The sequence below is a fragment of the Physeter macrocephalus genome, chromosome 2 (assembly GCF_002837175.3).
Source record: "Physeter macrocephalus isolate SW-GA chromosome 2, ASM283717v5, whole genome shotgun sequence".
In the NCBI taxonomy this organism is placed as follows: Eukaryota; Metazoa; Chordata; class Mammalia; order Artiodactyla; family Physeteridae; genus Physeter; species Physeter macrocephalus.
The window spans coordinates 100,591,547-100,613,226 of record NC_041215.1 but is presented as its reverse complement, the minus strand read 5'-3'; the positions used below and the strand labels follow the sequence as shown (position 1 = coordinate 100,613,226).

The 21,680-nt window shown below is 36.0% G+C and overlaps 2 protein-coding genes across 2 annotated transcripts in view; both read right to left on the bottom strand.

Annotated features, from left to right (window-relative positions):
- Positions 1 to 281, bottom strand: part of LOC102979117 (coiled-coil domain-containing protein 150) — a 44,116-nt gene extending 43,835 nt beyond the window's left edge. The window contains exon 1 of the mRNA XM_028480399.2: positions 264 to 281. The gene's annotated coding sequence lies outside the window, so the exon portion shown is untranslated. The remainder of the gene's footprint in view (positions 1 to 263) is intronic.
- CCDC150 (coiled-coil domain containing 150) overlaps positions 1 to 21,680 on the bottom strand; it is a 137,306-nt gene that overhangs the window by 66,933 nt on the left and 48,693 nt on the right. The window contains exon 8 of the mRNA XM_028480392.2: positions 21,452 to 21,559. Coding sequence (XP_028336193.1) covers positions 21,452 to 21,559 — 108 coding nt within the window. The remainder of the gene's footprint in view (positions 1 to 21,451; positions 21,560 to 21,680) is intronic.

Here is a 21,680-nt window from a genome sequence, read left to right as displayed (position 1 = left end):
CTCCCATTCTGAGGGTTGTCTTTTCGTCTTGTTTATGGTTTCCTTTGCTGTGCAAAAGCTTTTAAGTTTCATTAGGTCTCATTTGTTTATTTTTGACCCACCTTCTAGAGAAATGGAAATAAAAACAAAAATAAACAAATGGGACCTAATGAAACTTTTTTTAATAAAGATTTTAGGAGAATCAGAAGGACTGTAAACCAGCATGAGTGAGGAAATACTATTTAGTGAAGAGACGAAAGAAAACCTCTGTACTCAAAACCTACCTTATTTTCTTCAACCAACTTGGAAGTGAGGTCATCTCCAGAAACTAAAAACAAAAAGAGTCCACATAACTATGATGATAATAACTTACAACTACATTGAAATCACACGGTATTTTCCCTGAGAAACATTGATTTAAAAAAAATTTGTTTTACTCTGTATTTTGCAGAAATAAGGAGAACGCAAGTATTTCTATCATATTTTTATAGACTGGAAACAAAATCCTGAAATTATCAAGAAACTAGTCCCCAGTCACGGACAATGGTAAATGAGGTCACATTTTACTCAATGCACAGATGATGATGAGTCTGAGGGATTTCAACCAGACAGGCACATAATCAAAAAGGTCAAAAAGCCTTTTGTTAGATTACTCTGACAAAGGCTCAATAAAGACAGGGAGATCAGTTTAGTAGCTGTTGCAGTAACCCAAGTGTAAAACAATGAGAGCTGGCTCTGAGGTAATGATGTGGAAGGAAAAGACTTGTGTAAAGCAAGCAGGGAGAAGTGTCAGGACTTGGTGACTGACCGGTGGGGTAAAGGCAATAGATGAGTCAAGGAAAATATATAGTGTACAGACCTGGACAGTGGGGGTGGTTGGTGGATTCTAACAGGGAATTCAGGGCAAGGAGCAGGTTTGGGGGATATAATGAGTAAAAATGACTGCAACACTTAAGCTTTCATCATGTGTTTTGAGGTATCTGCAAAGCATCTAAATATAGATGATTAGTTGGCAGTAAGATGCCATCTGGAGCTCAGGGGGATGGTTTGGTGTGGGATAAAAAAAAAGATTTGAAACCACTCAGAGTATGTATATACAGTGAAAATAAAACCAAAGGCAGAAATAGGAGAACAGTTTGGCACTGTATACTAGTAGCCAAGAGATATAAACTTTTCTGAGGTTAATGTTTGGCTTCATAGAAAATTCATAAAGATCTATTAGTTTTGTTTCACTTAAAAATTCTAAAGCCAGAAAATTATAAAACACATAAAAACTCACATTTATGATATACTCAGAAAAACTGTACTTCTTGAAAATGAGTCCAAGACTCATTTTAAATAAATTCTAATTTAACATATGTTAAGGATCAAAAAGATAAACTACATGATCTATTTTGAAAATTCCATTAATCAAAGAAAGACTAAAAGGGGAATGTTTATCCTACTTAGGAGAACAATTTAATCACTTTAATTAATGTATGTGTCACACACACACAGAATGTTTATAGCTAATAAATAAAATAAACAATTATTAATAAATAAGTACATTTTAAAATTCATTGAAGCAAATATCTAAAGGCATTCCTTTTATTAATCTAGTTAGAATAACTATTTGTACCTTAAAGTAATGAAATTGCATGCATGTAAAGCATCTATTATTCAATATGAAGCATATAGCTGGTATTCAGACAGGCTTCCTTTTTTATGTTAATTTGAATTACTGTTATTCTAATCTCAAAGTTTTTAATGGTCTTCCATATATTCTTACAAAATTCAAAAATAAAGCATTACTCCATTAAGAAAGTAACATTTAAAAAAATCACTTAATCAGAAGGACAACTAATATAATAGAAAGATCTGTGTTTTAATCCCAGCTATTCTATTTACTGTGGGTCCTTCACTATAGATCTTTTTATCTTTCTGTAGAATGGGGTATATTTTCTTATCTTTCTCACAAGTTTGCTGTAAGGCTCAAATGGGATAATGTGGTAGTACAATAAAATGTAACATGTATTTTTGTAGGCATGCAGTCACAGAAAGACAGAAAATTATTTAGGGGCATTATCAGTGAGAACTTCACGGAATAATTCATTACTCAACAACTATATGGAAAAAGAATACTTTCTGCTAAAAGCAGTAAGTAAAAGCATCGAATGGATTACCCTTTATGGTTTTTCTTTTTAATTTTTCATTTCCCTTTTGGTATTCCCTGTCCTCATTACAGCCACAGAGCAGGGAAGCCACAGTGGCAAGAACATTGGGTTTGGAGTTAGAAGATCCAGGTTGAGGCCTCACTTCACCATTTATTCATTTTGTAACTTTAGGAATTACAGATAGTTTTGTGTATTACATGAGATAATGTATGTGAAAGCCCTGTGTAAACCATGAAGTGTTATTCATGCATAAGGCACTGCACTGGAACTCTGTGTGATCTCTATAGTGAGATCTACCTGAAAACTGCTGTTACAATTATATATTAACAAACAGTAGTCTGATAAGAGCTGTTGGGTTGGAAGAAGCATGTCTCTGAGTGACCTGGGATCAAGTCTAGACACTTCCATTTCCTAGCTCTGTCACCTTTTAGGACTCTTTTTTTTAAAACAGATGTTTTTTCCTCCTCAAACGAGTAGTTAATCTAACCTCTCTCTATGGTACCTTACAACTATCCATTTCTACAAATACAAGTTGACCAAAATAGATTGATAACCTGAAGAATGGAGAGTCTGACATGATAAATGGTTAGAATCAGTAGGATGGCAAGGATTAATGACCTCATTTCCTTATTAGCATTCTACTATCCAATATTCAACATGTCTCTGAGTGACCTGGGATCAAGTCTAGACACTTCCATTTCCTAGCTCTGTCACCTTTTAGGACTCTTTTTTTTAAAACAGATGTTTTTTCCTCCTCAAACGAGTAGTTAATCTAACCTCTCTCTATGGTACCTTACAACTATCCATTTCTACAAATACAAGTTGACCAAAATAGATTGATAACCTGAAGAATGGAGAGTCTGACATGATAAATGGTTAGAATCAGTAGGATGGCAAGGATTAATGACCTCATTTCCTTATTAGCATTCTACTATCCAATATTCAATCTAGATTTATAGAACCCAAATGTTCCCAAGTCCACAGGTAAATAAACCTGAAAAAAATCCACGTAAGTTTACAATTAAGAGGGTCAAATTCTATTTTATTGCCCACATTCTCTGTCTTTCTCAGTGCCACAGATAAAAAGGAAATCAGCAATTTTTTACATTCAGGTCTGTGGGAAATACCAGTAACACTGGCCACTTCGAGAATTTGGAATCTTAAGAGTTTTCGCATGAAATCTCAAAAAACTAACAAAAGTGTAATTTCTAACATCTGTTTTCATACCTAGATCAGACTTGAGCTGTGAGGTAGCAGTCTCCAACTCTCCCTTCTGTTGTCGCTCCCGTGCCAGTAGTTCTTGGGTGGTCTGAATAGAACTGCGTAGGGCAATGAGGTTTTGCTGCAAAATTTGCACTTGAAATCGTATAAGAAAAACTCCTTTTCTGTAAGGTAAAGATTTCTACTAAGCTAACTTATAGCACAGGCGTAAGGCAGATTTTTCTGATCTTAATGTTCCTGCAGGAAGAAGCGGTGTTTATGTGTTACAGTTAAAGATCTCAACAGAGTGCAGTGTCTTACAGCAGTGCTGTCCAGGAGAACTTTCTGTGCACTCTTCAACAGCACTCAAAATGTGGCCAGAGTGAGGAAATGAATCTTTAATTTTGTTTAATTTTAACAAATAAAATTAATTTTTATTTAAATAGCCACACGTGGCTAGTGCCTACTATATTGGCAGTTAAAGCATAGCAATAAAGGATCATTTGCAAATTCTTTAAGTAGAATCCTCTTTATAATTCCATTGTGAAGGACAGCACTCATTAAAATAATAAAAATTATGTAATCTAATAATAGGTATTATGATTTGAAACTACTAATTGCCTTGGTACTTAGAATTTAAAATATTCTAAATTACATATAGATATTTCAAATGACAACTTTGATGAAAGCAAAAATATTATGCTAAAATAAATGAGACTTGAAAACAGCAATGTAACCACATTCCTGATTATTTGACTTATTCCTTGCTTCAAATGTCAGCTCAGTTTAATCTTTCTTTTCTATGCACGTCATATACCATACATATAACATAAGACTAGGTCAGTGCCTTCCAAAATCAATTCTTGTAACAGAGATTATATGGTGTAGAGGGAAGGATTCCCTCCCAGGAGCTCAGAGTTCACTTCTGTAAAGCCTGAGACAAAATAACCTCTCTGTCCTTAGCTCCCTCATTCATAAATTAAGAGCGCTGGACTAAATGGCGTCAGAGTCCTTTCTTATTTTGCACTAAAATTTTTTAAATTGTAGTAAGAATGTTTATAGAGGAATACTAAAGAATTTAATAAATCTAGAGGAAATAAGCAAAACTGTAAGTTTGTAAGTAAAACGTTAGCTTTGCCCTTTTGGTTTCACTCTCCCAACATAAACAAGGAGAGAAAATCTCTCTACCTGTTTCCGTTCCACCTCCACTGTTGATCCCATTTCTTGTATTTTGAGTAGCATGGCTGATCCAAATTTCTCAAGAGATTCCCTTAGCTGCTTCTCTTGAGACAGTTGTCTCCTTAGCTACAGAGCAACACTGCAGTTAGGCAAGACCAAGGTAACTTCATAGCAGTTTAACAAAGATCAAAGTCACCATGAAAAGTTTACCTGACATGCCATCTCACCCCCATTCTTCGTTCATTTATGGCTACTCAGAAACATGCTTTTGTTTCTCCCTAACGGATAACCTTCTAAGAAATGCAGAGTCAAATTTGTTATCCTCATCTTCCTACTGTGTAAGTCTGTTTTCCAAACTGTGAGTCAAGACGCATTAGTAAGTTGCAAGAAGCACTTGAAAAAGGGGGGAGAAAAGAATAGAAAGAAAATATCAGAGCACATAGCAAGTAGTAAGGAAGGTTAAGTACTGCTTCATGAAATGTTTGTGTATATGCATGTATGTATGGTGTTGCAGTGTAAAATATGTCTTACAATGTATTGCTGTCAAAAAGAAGTTTGAAAAACACTAATATGTCTTAGTATATGTATTTTCTGTATTTCTCTATTTTCTAACTTTATTTTTTAACTATTTTCCTGTATTTTGATTTCTTCGCCTATATATATATATATATATATATATATATATATATAGGAATTTTTTTTTTCATGTATTGGAACTTAAAGATCAAAACAAATAATGAAGTAGTTGTTAAGCAGCAGACAAAAACAACACTCAAGAATTTGGGTACACTGACCTTATTTCTATCAATAAATGACTATAAAATGAGTCAGATAAAGATACAAAGAAGGTTAAGAGTCTCTTTTATCATGAAGAAATTCCTTCCAATTTAAATGGGAAAAATGCTGTTGCTTTTACGAAGTGACGTTAAATTGAAAGAATTTCTTTTTAAATTTATTTACTTATTTATTTATTTTTGGCTGCATTGGGTCTTCGTTGCTGCGCATGGGCTTTTTCTAGTTGCGGTGAGTGGGGGCTACTCTTCGTTGCGGTGCACGGGTTTCTTGTTGTGGTGGTTTCTCTTGCTGTGGAGCACGGGCTCTAGGTGAGCGGGCTTCAGTAGTTGTGGTGCACGGGCTTAGTTGCCCCGCAGCATGTGGGATCTTCCCGGACCAGGGCTCGAACCCATGTCCCCTGTATTGGCAGGCGGATTCTTAACCACTGCGCCACAAGTCCCAGAAATTCTATTTTTAAACCCAGTAAAGATGACGTAAGAGTACACTTTATAACTCTTCTCTACATTGTACATATGTACTTTATATGTGTTTTCTTGAAGGATGATATATTTAACAATTCTTAAGAAGTTTTTAAAAAGTGAAATGAGATGAAAAATATGTTGACATGAAATAGTTACAAGACAGCCCGTTTTGGAAATGTTCTATGATTTTCTTAACCATACACCTAACATTGAACATTTGGATATTTCCAGTGTTTTGCTGCTCTAAATACTGTTCTGCTGAACATGCTTGTGAATAAATCTTTCATTGAATTTCTGATTATTTCCTTGGGATAAATCCTACAAAAGGAAACACTAGGTTAAAGGTATAAACATTTTTTAGACTTTTGATACATTTTGTAGTTCTCCTTCCAATTTTACCTTATCAGTAGTATTTGAATACATCTCATCAGCACTACAGATTATCACTTTCTTAAATCTTTGCTAATAAATGAAAAGCAACACCTTAATATTTTTGCATTTCTTTGGTTCCTAGTGAGATTAAACATTTTCTAATGTGGTTATTAGTTCTTTATATATTTTCTGAAATGTTCTTATCCTTTTCCCACTGTACTTTTTAAGTCAATTTAAGTTCTTTAAAAGGGAAGATTATTAACTGTCTAGTTTTGTTATGTTTTATTAGTTTTGCTTTTTTTATACATGTATAAGATTTTAATTTTTATATGGTCAAACTTATCAAGCTTTTTATAATCCTGTTCCTTCTTTTCAAGCTTAGAAATTCCTTCCTTAGCCAATAATCAGTTAACTATTAATATTATAATCTTATTTAAGAATGAGCTATAGTTTTTGTTTTGGGCTATATTTTTCAGGTTTTATTTTAGTATCAGATTATAATCACTTTATAATTTAGAGTAGCATAATATACTTTTCTAAGCTCTACATCGAATCATATAGTATAATTTGCTCAAGATATAATTTAAGTGCCTTATAAAGGGAATCTTTATTTGATAATTATACTACTAAGATATTCATCCCTACAGCATTATGAAGGGCTATCAGTTAATCTACTTCATGTTCATCAGAACCAGATTTTATATATATATATATATATATATATCTTTTCTCTTAGAAAGAGATATATACTGCATTTACCTTATCTTTGTATAGTCCTTGTTATGGGCTGAATTGCATCCCTCTGAAATCCATATGTTGAAGCCCTGAACCCCAGTATCTCAAAATACGACTGTGTTTGGAGATAAGGCCTTTAAAGAGTTGTTATGAGGTCGCTGGGATGGGCCCTAATCCAACATGACTGTTGTCCTTCTAAGAGGAAATTTGTACACGAAGAGACACCAGGGATGTGTACACAAAGAAAAGACCATGTGACGACACAGAAAAAAGGCAGCCATCTGCAAGCCAAGGAGAAAGGACTCAGGAAAAAACCAAACCTGCTGATGATATCTTGATCTTGAACTTTTCACCTCCAGAACGTAAGACATAAATTTCTGTTGTTTAAGCCACCAGTCTGTGGTACTTTGTTATGGCAGCCCCAGAAGACTAATACATCCTTCCTGCTCCACATACCCTCAAAGTGTCCCTATTTGACTAGCACAGTCCTTCTTCAGGTCCTTGACAAGTTCCATGAAAATTCAACATTTTACTACAGCTCCAAGAATTAAGACTTCCCCAATAAAAACATAATGTTAAGTGGCAATCCAAAGGATAGTCTTTTCAACAAATGGTGCTGGAACAACTAGACATACACAAACTCACCCAAAGAATCTAGATACAGACCTCACACCTTTCACAAAAAATAATTCAAAACCTAAATGTAAAATGCAAAGCTATAAAACGTCTAAAAGATAACATAGAAAAATCTAGGTGACCTTGGGTTTGGCAATGATATCTTATTAATAAATACCGAAAGTACAATCCATGAAAAAAAATGGATAAGTTGGACTTCATTAAAATTAAAAGCATCTGTGCTCTGCAAAAGACACTGTTAAGAGAATGAAAAGATAAGCTACAGATTGGGAGAAAATATTTGTAAAACACATTACTGGATAAAGGATTGGTATCCAAAATATAAAAAGAACTCTAAAATCTCAACAATAAGAAAAAAAACCCAGCTGCAAAGTGGGCAAATGACCTAAGATACCTCACCAAAGAAGACAGACAGACGGCAAATAAGCATATGAAAAGATGCTCAATATCACGTCCGTAGAAAACTGCAAATTAAAACAAGATACTGTACATACGCCTGTAAAATTGGCAAAAATTCAAAACACTGACATGACAACACAAAATGCTGGTGAGGATGTGGAACAATAGGAACTCTCATTCACTGCTGCTGGGAACACAACATGACATAGCCACTGCAACAGGCTGGCAATTTCTTAGAAAGCTAAACATAAGCTTATCATATGGTAAGTATGAATCGTACTCCTAGGTATTTATCCAAAGGAGTTGAAAACTTATGTCCATACAAAAAACTGCATATGAATGTTTACAGCAGCTTTATTCATAACTGCCAAACTTGGAAGCAACTAAGATGTCCTTCAGTAGGGGAATGGATAAACTGCGGTACATCCAGTTCATTGATAAAAAGAAATGAGCTATCAAACCATGAAAAGACATGGAGGATTAAATGCATATGCTAAGCGAAAGAAGGCAGTCCAAAAAGGCTACATGCTGTATGAGTCCAACTATAGAGACAGTGAAAAGATCAGTGGTTGCCAGGGGCTTGGGGAAAGACGGGGGTGGGGGAGGGAGGTGCGGGGTGATGTGTATGTAGAGCACAGGGCATTTTTAGGGCAGTGAAACTATTCTGTATACTGTGATGACCAAAAAATAAAACTTAATCTAAACTGTGAATTTAGTAAGCATGTATCAAAACTGGTTCATCAAATGTAACAAACGTACCAGACTAATACAGAATGTGAATAACAGAGGAAGCTCTGGGGGCGGGGAGAAAGGATATATGGGAACTCCGTTTCTGTGCAATTTTTCTAAAAACTTAAAACTGCTCTAAAAAGAATCTATTAAAATAGCCAAAATATTTTTTAAAGCATGAAACTATATACTCCAACTGACAACGAACAATCATGCTTTTATCAGTAACTGTTGGCAAATAAAATACCCTACATGAGAGAATGTCCCAGATAGCTACACTTACCACCCCAAACACACTGAAATTCATAATTTTTAAAATAGTATATCTATTTCTGTTTTGTATAACAGAATATTTTAAATATAACTTGATCCCTTTGATTTGGACGAATGTCAATTATTATTCTGTCAGGAAATATTGAGTTTTTTAGGCCACTGTCAAGGTGTATTGAATTGGTAATTCTTCTGACTCTTCCACTGTTTTCAGCTGCCAATTTTTAGTCCATCAACTTTTAGCAGCCACCTACTCCACAATTCCAATCTGTTATCTACTTAAATTTAGACTGAAATGAAAGTTTTAAGGTAAAATTAGATGAGCAGACTTATTAAAACCTTTTTATTTTAAACACAACTTTAGTGTAGAAGGTCTTTGTCCACTTAACTCTAGCATATGGGCAACTGCATGAGTTGCATGGTAACTGTTTCCCTACCGGCTCAGAGAGCATTTATTTTTTATTTCTGGTTTTGTGGCAGTATTGAGGTGAAAGGAAGTCTTAATGTCACATACAGGCAGGTATAACTTCATGTGGCATATTTTTAAAATCTTCCTAATAAACAGCCACATATTTTCTTCTTCAATGGTTTCTTTTCATTCTATCCACTTCCTTGACTTCCCCCTCTGCAATTCCAACACCCCCTTCACCTTCCTTTTTATCTTACCTCCTGAATTTCAAGGTTCATTTTACGTTTTGTGGTCTTCAGTTCCTCTTCAATAATGGCTGCATTCTTCTAAAAATAGAAGGAGAAAAATGACAGGAAGAAACTGTCTATGGTATATCACAGTTCAAATCTAGACTTTTTGGGGGCAACCTATAAATGCTATTCTGAATACAGTTATAAACACTTCTTATTATGAGTCTAAAGTAATTATTACAATGAGATATTTAAAGTTATTTTATTACTTTGATTCATGACTTCTATCATTTTCCCTTTCAGATAATTAAAAAATGATTAGTCACATGTACCTCCTATGTAAAATTCAATAATCAGAGGAAAACCTGGTAATTGCTAGACATTTTTCTTACAGGGTATATTCCTATTTTTTTAAGTACTCCATTTTCTCTAGCCTCAAATATTACCTATGCTTAGGAGTTGAGGATGAAAAACACAGCTTTCACTATTCATTCTCTTTTATATTATTATTAATGGCACTACAATCTAAGATGTAAAAACTCAAAGCTGTCTCTGCCTTCTTCTCTACCTTCAGCCCCTATGCAATACCACATTCTAACATATCTTTCCTCTCAAAATGCCACAACCGTAGTTCAGACCTAATAAGGTCTATGTCTCAAATAAGGCAATGGATTCCTAATCGGTTTTCCTATCTCCAATCTCTTCTCCTATAATTCATACTCTACACTACTGCTGGATTAGTTTTCTTGTTTTCATTATGTCACTTTCTTATCCAAAATTTAATCACTCCCCATAGGATCAAGCCCAACTACTTGATTATTCTTGATTTTGAGATGCTCTATGACGTTATCCCTAGCCAATTTCCAACTTATTTTACACAAACAAATCCTCACTCCTGTCCAGCTAGTTTATGCATTTCCTCCTAACTGCACCCAAGGGAAAGATCTAGGTTCAAATCTGAGTTACACGAAGAAAACAGGTAAGTGTGATCTCGGAGAGGTGACTTCTCTCTGGGCCCCAGTACACTTATCATTAAAATAGAGACAATAATGTCCTACATCTTGAGGTTTTGCAGAGATTAAACAAAACATGTTTTAAACAAAATAACATCTGTTACACTGCCTGGCCTGTGAAGGGAAAACAAAATCATTAGTTTTTTTCCCTAGTCTTACTTTTTGCTGCCTCTGTGTGTGGTCTTTTAAATGTCCTCACCTCACTGCTTTGCCTTCTGAAGGTTCATCTCAAGTCCTGTCTCTTCCTTGAAGCCTAGCCTAATCTATTCTAGACAGGACATGCGCACATTCTCAAACCCACCTGAATACAGAACACTTAGTCGGCAATATTTGCTTAATTGTCCTATACTGCCCTTTAATATTTCTTATACCCTTATTTTTTCTCTTTAGTTTCTCCTGCTATGCCTTGTTCTCCCAGCTAGCATATAAGCTCTTGAAGAGCAGACTCCCTCGTATCTCTGGACCCTCACAGTCACCTGTAGAGGGTAGGAATCTATAAATACTCAATTACTGACAGCACACAATGTTATAGGCTATTGATGTAGATAAATTTCAGAGGTCAAGAATCCTCACACCAACAGCACCTATTTTTAAAAGTCAGTTTTATGGGTCTGTTGCCTCCTCCAGCTAACACGTTAACAGTGAGTTTGTATTCCAGAACTCTGACCTCAAACCTTTGTCTCTGAGGCAAGCTGCAGCGTCACAGTCAACCTTTGCACCTCATCTTGTGCCTTGTCTTCTTTCTCTTTTACATCTCTTAGCTGCTGGCGCAAATTCATCACTTGCAGTTGCAATAGCTTCAGATCCTTGGAATGCTCCTCCTGTATTGTATTCAGTCGTTCCTTCGGAAAATCTACCAGACAGGACAGGAGGGTCATCAAGCAGTTTAAAGAAGGTCAGGAAAGGAAAAGAATCATGAACTCATCAAGCACCCACACAGGACCGAATTTCTGATGATTCTCTTCTCTCTATACCTGTTTTCTGTGGGTTCAAGTCCTTTTCAGCTTGCAGACGGAAGATGTTCATCTTCAAGGACTGGATGAGGCTTTCCAGACGGCACATTCGATTTACCAGAAACTCACAGTTCTTCTATAAAATATCCGTTTTTCCCGAACAAGTTATTTCATTCTGGATAGGGCTAATGATGTTCTGGCTCACAGGCTCTTCTAAACATTTTGGAGTTTCCAAGTGGCCTCTGGACAAAGATCCCAATATAACAATATTATAGGGTAATCCCAACCATCGAATTAATGTAACACTTCTACTGAGTATAAAAACTATATGCTTTAGTTAACCAGTACCTGAGAGCCCCTGCAAATTTAAACATAGAGAGCACTATTAGGTAAAGAGGATGAGACCAATGTGGGATGGGTAAAGGCCACTGATTTTTTAATGGTTATTTTAATCGGAATGTTTTGTAAACTTATTTTCTATGTAAAAGCAAGTGATATATAAAACATGTTAAATGCTAATTCTATAATGGTAAACTAAGAATTAAAGTTAACATGGAGGCAGTATTTCACATCCTTTTCAGAAAATTTTTAAACAAGGTGATAATAAACATTCCCATTTTGTTCTAACATACTCAACACTGGTACAAATTTAATCTTTGCTGAAGAGTTATTTATTCTATGTGTGCTATAATACCAACTATACTAATTTTAGGTCTTCATAAGAGACATTCAGGAAATACATACGTAATTTTAAAGAAAATCACACCAGTAAATTCAACATTGGCCACTTAAGCACCCAGATTCCTCAAGGCCTTTGACAATCTAACTTTTAATGGCAATAACTTCTTCAGGAGCACAAAGGAAAAACACAGTTCTTCTTCTGAGCACTTCATTCTAAACTATGAATTTTTCTTAAGACTTATAACCTCTCTTTTAATTTACAATAAATCTGGAGAAAGAAAATACAGATCATATTAATGGCATGAATCAAGTGGTAGATGTTCACCTTAACTAATATCGAAGTCTATTTTTAGTTTTAAAAAAGGGCCAAATTATTTTTTCTAATTATGTAAAAAATTACATTTGTTTTTAATCAAGTATTGAGGGAGAATAGGATATCAAAGCTTGTGCACCTAATTAACACACTTTAAACATCTGTTTAGAATAGTGGTAGTAGCTCCATTACAGGAGGACAACGCTTTATCTTGCAAATATTTTCTAATTAATATTCTAATGTTATTTCTCAATTCTTTTCTAAGTACCTATTTCACCTGCCAAACCACCCAGACTGTGACTCCTTATTAGTAGCCAGTGAAGCAAAATTCTTCAACCTACAAAGACATTCTAACACAATTTTTTAATTTGTTACTTTTCACCAAAGTCCAATATTATTAGGTCATCCCTCAGAGAACTGGTCTGTTCCTCAACTATTCTCATCCTTTGCTGAAGTACCATGAATGTTTCAGAAGCTGTAGCATTGATGCGGGCTGGAGAGAGGACTGGTCTGGACATTGTAGTTTCCATCGCACCTGAGATTAAAGTCACAATATTAGTGTAGTCGGTTCTATTATTGTTCAAAATAGCCACTGCCCCTTCCTGTGGAGGATTATACATCCCTGTCCTGTTGAGCTTGGAAATGGCTATGTGTCCTGCTTTGGTCAATTAAATGTGGGTAGAAACTTTAGGAGCCAACTTGTCATTCATCATCTCTTTTCCCTTCTCCATGCGATGAGCAACATCCCAGATAGGGCCTGCTCCACGTGCCAAGATCCCAGAGTAAAGATTACATGAGCAGAGCCATGGCCCATCCATGACATACAGTGTGAGAGAGCGAGACTAATGTTGTTATAAGCTGCAGATTGCTGGGCAGTTTGTTACTGCAGCACAATCTAGTCTATCCTGTCTGCTACTATTAGACATACACTAGGACCTATGACTTGGCTGAAGGAGTTATTACCTCTTTTCATTGCCAACCATTTTCATTTTAACATATTCCCATGCAACCTTTCTGAAAACAAAACAAAACAACACTCTACAGTACTTGGATCTCTGAGCAGTTATCATAAAATAGATTTACCAACTACCTTGAAGCAGTGACTTGTAAAAATAACTTGCAAACATAACTTCTTAGCAAAGACTCTTTTACACCTGCTGACATCAAATTTCCAGACTCCTCCCGCAAGACCACATGAGAGTAAATGGGAGTGGTGAGACTACTCTTTCAGGTATTAGTGACAGACGCAGAATCAGCTTATAAGCCGTCCCAACATTTAAACGAATCATGTGCCCAAAGTTCAATGACAAGATCATTGGTGGAAACTTTAAGGACATTTTCCTGCAACTCTATCCTGTACAGACATTTCTATACTAATCGAACCATAAACCTTAAGCATCACTAGCAATAGTGCATCCGTGGGAATGTGTTCACAAAGGCCCCACCTTGGATATCCGTAATACACCTTTCTCTCCCACTTGCTGTGTGATTAGATACCTCCCCAAGGTATCCCAGGCAATGGAAGCGGGGACTCCCTCAGGTTCAAGTCACTGAAGGTGGTCCCCAGGACCCAGGGAAGGAATTAGAGAAGTCTTAAAACTGGTGGCAGGATTTAAGGGGGCACCGGCGGAAAGGCTGAGCTGCTGGCCAGTGTAACACTGTTACAGCCACTGAGGACAGCTCTTTAGCCACCTTCTATCTTTCCCCCACAGGTCCCAGAGAACGGCCTGTTTCTCTCTTTTTACTGAAAACAAAACAAAACAAACCCCAAACAAACAAATGCTTTACTGAGGAATAGTTGACAAATATAATTGTATACATTTAAAGTGTACAACATGATGATTTTATATACATATACCTTGCAGAATGGTTACCAAGATCAAAATAATTAACACATCCACATAATTAACAACCTCACATAGTTAACATAAGTAACTTTTCTTCTTTGTGGTAAGAATACTTAAAGATCTACTCTCAGCAACTTTCAAGTATACAATACCATATTATTAACTATAGTCACCATGTTATACATTAGATCCTCAGAATGTCTTAATTGAAAAGGCAACCTACAGAATGGGAGAAAATATTCGCAAACCATATATCTGATAAAGGGTTAATATCCAAAATATATAAAGGACTCATACAACTCAGTAGCAAAGGAAGAAATAATCCAATTAGAAAATGGTGGGCTTCCCTGGTGGCGCAGTGGTTGCACGTCCGTCTGCCGATGCACGGGAACCGGGTTCGCGCCCCGGTCTGGGAGGATCCCACATGCCGTGGAGCGGCTGGGCCCGTGAGCCATGGCCGCTGAGCCTACGCGTCCGGAACCTGTGCTCCGCAGCGGGAGAGGCCACAACAGAGGGAGGCCAGCATACCACAAAAAAAAAAAAAAAAAAAAAAGAAAATGGGCAGAGGGCCTGAATAGACATTTTTCTAAAGAAAATATACAGGTGGCCAACAGGTACATGAAATGATGCTCAACATCACCAATCATCAGAGAAATGCAAATCGAAATCACAAGATAGCAGCTCACACCTGTTAGAATGGCTAGTTTTAAAAAGACAAGAGATAACAAACATTGGCAACGATGTGGAGAATAGGGAACCTTACGTACTGTTGGTGGGAATGTAAACTGGTACAGCCATAATGGAAAACAGTATGGAGGTTCCTCAAAAAATTAAAACTGGAACTACCATATGATCCAGCAACCGCACTCCTGGGTATATACCTGAAGGAACTAAAATCAGTATCTTGAGATATCCGCATATCCATGTTCACTGCACCATTATTCACAATAGCCAAGAGATGGAGATAACCTAAACGTCCTTCAGTGGATGAATAAAGATGTGATATATATATATATATATATATATATATATGGAATGTTATTCAGCCACATGAGAGGAAATCCTGCCATTTGCAGGATGAATCCGGAGGGCATTATGCTAAGTGAAATAAGCTGGACAGAGAAAAAATAGTGTGTGGTATCACTTATATATGGACTCTAAAAACCAAACAAAAAAATCTGATTTCATAGAAACAGAATAGAATGGTGGTTGCCAGGGGATGGAAGATAGGGGAAATGGAATGATGTAGGTCAAAGGGTACAAATTTTCTTTTTATTCTTATTTTATGCTCCTGACCAAGATTTCTCTCCTTTGTGCTCCTCTATAAAACAGAATGCATTTCTGACACACATAACCTTTTTGAATTCTTTAGATTTTCTGTGAACAATCAGCTTAAGGACAGGGGGTAAAGAAGTTCTCTTCTATTAACTGCTTTTCATGCTTTCAATTCATTCTTGAAGGGAATGACAAAAGTAGACACAGATATTAATAGAGTCTCTGGATACACAAAGATGTGAAGTAGGGTTCATCTACATTTCTGAAAAAAGCCAGGTTTGGAGTTTCCTGCTCAGGTTACCACATGGGCCAGGATAGTGTCCCTCAGGTAACAGAAAGAAGAACCTCGAAGACAAACCTTAGGGCTGGCTCTACTGCCATGAAACCAGGCCTAGGGTTGGGGGAACCACCAATAGTGTGGGGTGGGAAGAAATAGAGAGGTAACAGTGAAGAAATACCAGATGGGTTTACCCTCCATTCCATTTTCTGCCACCTGCTGTCTGGCTGCGGCCAACACAGGAATAAACCAGGACTGGGGTTGGGAGAAAAAGTACGGAAAGGGTGTTTAATGGGGTTTGTGACAAGCAGTTGGCTCCTTTGTCCTCCCTCCAAAAGAAGTTGAAAAGTTCATGTCTCCACCTTCCCTTGCGGCTGGCACATCCATGTGACATATCCTGGCCAGTGAGACTTTAGGCATGAGTTTGCAAGAAGCTTCTGGCAAGACTTTTTTTTTTCTGATAAAAAGAACAGAAATGATGGCATCTGTCCTTTCCTTCCCCGGAGGGGAAGTATGATGCCCGGAGCTCTGAAGGCTCTCTTTAAGTCAGCCATGCAATACCTCACTGTTAAATGTAAACAAAGAGTCGGGGATCACCCGCATCTGAGAAACAAGGAAAAGGCCAGGGAAGCTCAGATTAACCTGACTTTTTATTTATTTATTTATTTTTATTATTTTTTTTGCAGTACGCGGGCCTCTCACTGTTGTGGCCTCTCCCGTTGCGGAGCACAGGCTCTGGACGTGCAGATTCAGCGGCCATGGCTCACGGGCCTAGCCGCTCCACGGCACCTGGGATCCTCCCGGACCGGGGCACGAACCTGTGTCCCCTGCATCGGAAGACGGACTCTCAACCACTGCGCCACCAGGGAAGCCCCTAACCTGACTTTTAAAAATAAAACTAGTAACCTCCGCACGACCCGTCACAACTCGTGAGAGCTCCCCTTCATTCTTTTCACGAATGGATTTCACCTTAGTAGAAAAAAAGAAATGATAAATGATTCTCCCAAAGCACAATCAATCAGCAATTAGAATAAGACACAGCAATTTAGAAACCAAATTTAAAATGTTTAATTAAATATGCTTATATATTATTGTAAATAAAAACTAGCTTTAGTAGCTGTTTTTCCCCTTAAAACTACAAAGCAAAAAAAAATGGTAATAAACACGGGCAAATCTCTAATATATGTCAATCTCTATGAAAGCACAGAATGAAGGTAAGGGAGATAAGACAATGATGCTAAGATGAAAAATGGGGGAGACACTGATTATCACAGAATTTGAAAATACAATGTAAATTAATATCATAAAAAACATAAATTAATATCATAAAAGGTGAATAAGTACTAAATAGTGTCAAGAAAATAGTGTTACAGAAGTGTTCTAGTTTCCTAATCCTAATTAGAAGTATTAGAATTTTACATCTCTGAAATACTTTTAGTATATCTACACAGTTATTTCAGATGATCATCATACTATTCTAAATACTACTCTTTTAAAAAATACTTTATCTTGAAATACAGACTCACAGGTTACAAAATTAGTGCAGAGTCCCCATGCACTCTTTTCCCTGCTTCTAATGATGACATCTTATATTGTAGTTCAACATTAAAACCAGGAAATTGACTTTAATGAGATTAACTAGACTACAAAACTGACAATTTTCACCTTTTTAAACCTGCATTCATCTGTGTATGCACACATGCACATAGCTCTATGTAATCTGATCCCGTGCACGTATTCCTGTGATCACAACAATCAAGATACAGAGCTGCTCCATTGCTGCAAAGAACTCCCTTGTGCTACTTCTCTGTGTTCACACCCTCCCCCAAACTCATCCCATGTCCCCCGGCAACCACTAATTTGTTCTCTATCCCTACTGTTTTTGTCATTTCAAGAATGTTATTTTAAACATTTAAAAATAATTAATTTTAGTATAATACATTCACATTTTTTAAAACAGCCTTACTGAGATATAGTTGACATACAATAAGCTATGTATATTTAAAGTGTATAATTTTGATATACGTATAAACCATAATCATGATAACGAATACGTCCATTATCCCAAAAGTTCCCTTATGCCTTTTTGTAATTTCCCCCACTTCTGTCTCTCCCTGTTCCTACACATCCACCCAAGGCTACCGCTGACCTGTTTTCTGTCGCAATCAATTCACTTTTATTTCCTAGAATTTTATATAAATGAAATCATATTTTATGTACTCATTTTTGAATGATTTTTCACTCAGCACAGTTATTTTGAGATTCACTCAATCTTCTTTATGTATCAATACTTCTTCCTTTTCTGTTGCTGAATAGTATTCTGCTGAACACTTGAGTTGTTCCAGTTTTAAGCTATTACAAGTAGAGCTGCTCTGGGCACTTGTATACAGATCTTTGTGTAGATATATGCTTTCATTTATCTTTGGTAAAAGCATAGGAGTGGAATGGCTGGGTTGTATGGTAGTAATATGTCTCACTTTTAAAGAAACTACCAAACTACTTTCCAGAGTGGTTGAGTGATTTTACATTCCCTTCAGCAATGTATGAGAGTTCCTCCACATCTTCACTAACACTTGGGGTAATCAGTTTTTCAATTTTAGACATTCTAATAGTGTGTGGTAGTATCTCACTGCAGTTTTAATTTGCATTTCCCTAATGACTGATGTTTAACATCTTTTCAGGTGCTTATTTATCATCCATATATCTTTTTTGGTGAAATGTGTGTTCAAATACTTTGCGCCTTCTTTTTTTTTTTCAGATTGTTTTTCCTTCTTAGTGAGTTTTGAGAGTTTTTAATAAACTGTGGAGACAAGACCTTTATCAGATATGTGATTTGCAAATGTTATTTCCCCCAGCCTGTAGCTTTTCTCTTCATTTTCTTCACAATGTCTTTGAAGAGCATATGTTGTCAATGTTACATTTTTTCCTTTATGGATCATGCTTTTGATGTCAAATCTAAGAAATCTTTGTGTAATCCAAGATCACAATGGTTTCATCCTATGTTTCAGAAGTTTTACAGTTTTAGGTTTTACCTTTAGGGCTTTCATCCACTTTGAGTTAATTTTTATATATGGTAAGAGGTATGGATCAAAGGTATTTTGTTTTTTTGTTTTTGCATATGATACCCAGTTGCTTCAGCACATTTGTTGAAAAGACCATCCTTTCTCTACTTTTACTTCTGTTGAAAATAAAATGTTCATAAAATTATTCTGGATGGGTAGCACATTCACATTACTCTTAAGGTACAAAAGGATAAAGTGAAAAATCTCCCAGCCACCCCGTTTCCTTTCTCGAAAGTAATGTTGCCAATTTGTGAGACTCTATTCAAAAGTGAATACATATGTATACTTCATCGCCTCAACCCTTTTGCACACAAATAGTAAAATACTCTTCTGAACCTTGACTGTTTTAACCTAATAACAGATATGTTATGATTAAGATAAATATATCTTCAAACAGTATTCCAAACTATGGATATACCATGACTGATTTAGCCAGCCTCTTACCGATGGAATTTTGGTTGTTTCTAGTCTTTTGCTAATAACAAACAATACTTCAGAAAGTAACCTTGTAAACATGTCTTATGTACAAGCTAGTGTATCTGTAGGAAAAAGTACAACTGTGGGCGTAAAGTGATAAACAAAGCCAAATTGCCCTCCACAGGAAAAGGGCACTCCAAACAGTAGCAAAGAAGAATGCCTTTTCCCCACATCTTCCTCAATATTATACTTCCTTATAACTTTTAAACTGTAACATTAAAAATACTTTAAACTTCTTCTGTAAGGATTCAAGAATAGTACAAATGATGCTAACTTATAAGGTTTTGAAAACCTATTGGATTTTGCTCGAAAAAAGTACATTAGGAAGAATATAGTTTTTATAATTTTACCAGTGTTTATAAAATATTTATAAATATGAAAAGGCCACTAGCAAAAGTGCTTACAAAAAGGGTCTAAATAGTAGTTAACTCTAGAAGACAAGCTATAGTACTTTCTATTTTTAAATACCAAACAAAGATGGATGCTCTAGTAAGTTTTCTTTGGAAAGCATTTTCCAGTGTTCAAGTTCTCAGGGCTTCTATTTATGTATTTCTACTTTAAAATCAGGCTTTACCCATTTTACTGTAAATGTTAAGACTATTAGCATTAATTTTTAAAGTGAAAATTAGATTAAAAATCTCAAAGGTTACTCTTAAGCCAAATATGACATTTCTGTGTCCAAAACAAAAATTAAGTATGCAATAGCCAGAATGATGGTTTTGATCTACATCATCAGTTTTTCCTGTTTGTGAAGTTCTTTCCTTGTTGCTACTCACACCTCCAAATGTTATCTTTCTAGATGTTACTACTTTTCTTCACTGTTGTATAAATCTTAAATTTCCTTATGATTTAATTTGTGGCCTTCACTTACCAAATCCCGGTAAAGAAAATTTGGTGACTCATCATTTATTAATGGTCTTGAGGCAAGAATGTCTATTATACCCTCCAGTCTTCCCTCCACGGTTTTAATGGCATTCAGAAGAGTCTTTAGAGAGATCCCAGAGTCTCCCATCTCCTGAGAAGACCTCACAGAAGTCAGGGGAGGTGCACAGGTCACGTGGCACGTAGGGTTTGGCGTAACACTGGGCAAACCAACTGACGAAGTTCGTTCCTTTACATTGTTGACATGGGGCCTATGGCTTTCAGGGAGTTTTGAAGATGCAGGCCTCTCTGGAGACTTCCTTCTTCTTGGAGGCATCACCAATTTAAAAAGACAAAATCAACTAAACCTAGAATTATTTTTCAGTGAGTGCCCCCTTTACTATGAGAAACAACACAACGTTCTAAATGAAGCTGGGATGGAAAATATACTTAAAAATGTGTTCCTTTGCTTTCAGAATGAAGAAAATACTAGTGTAAAGTATGTCCTAGTGAAGAAACAAAGCGTATCTAATGAGGTCCCCTTTACCAGTATAGTCAGATTGTTAGAACCCTAGCAGCATTCCATTTGAAGACACATTCTAGTTGCTTGGTTACCAAGGGTATACATACACAAATGTTATAATTAAAGAAGTTACACATGCTTACACTGATGTTAAAAATTAAAAATAAATGTGATAAATTTGTAAACCATTAAAATGAATCACTTTCTTTTAGTAACATATTCCTGGATTATTTTCTTCACTAAATGTTTTATATATCTTCTTTGTCTAATTTTCTCTGTTCATATGTTAAATTGTTATGTGACCTACAGATGGTTTTCAGTCTCAATAGCCACCATGCTAACAAGTAAGCACCTTCACTACTCATACCTCTTTCAAGTGCGCTATTGCAGGTATATCTTGTTGGCAACGAGTTATGCGTTCAGGCATCTTTATGAATTCTTCAGTGGTTGAGTGGAACCTTGTACATTAAGGGTGTTTAAAAATATTTTTGATAAATTGAGTCAAGTGAGAGAATATTCATCTTTCTGGGATCATATGGTGAGGTGGGGAGAAAGGCACCAATTTCTTAAAAGCTAATTAAAACAACATAGAAGCAATCTGTTTTATAGCTATTAATCACACCTGAGCATATTTGCCCTCCAGTGCCTTATTCAACTTGTGTAGATGGTCATTCTGTGAACTGGTTTCAGTAAAAGAATGTAGTTGTTCTTTTAGCTGCTTAACTTTTATCTAGAGGCAAAACAGAAGAATAAAAAAACAAGTCTCATTAATGAAATATATATATATACACTCCAAAACAGAAAAAAAAAGATGTCACAAGTTTTGCAAAAAAAAAAAAAAAAAAAAAAAA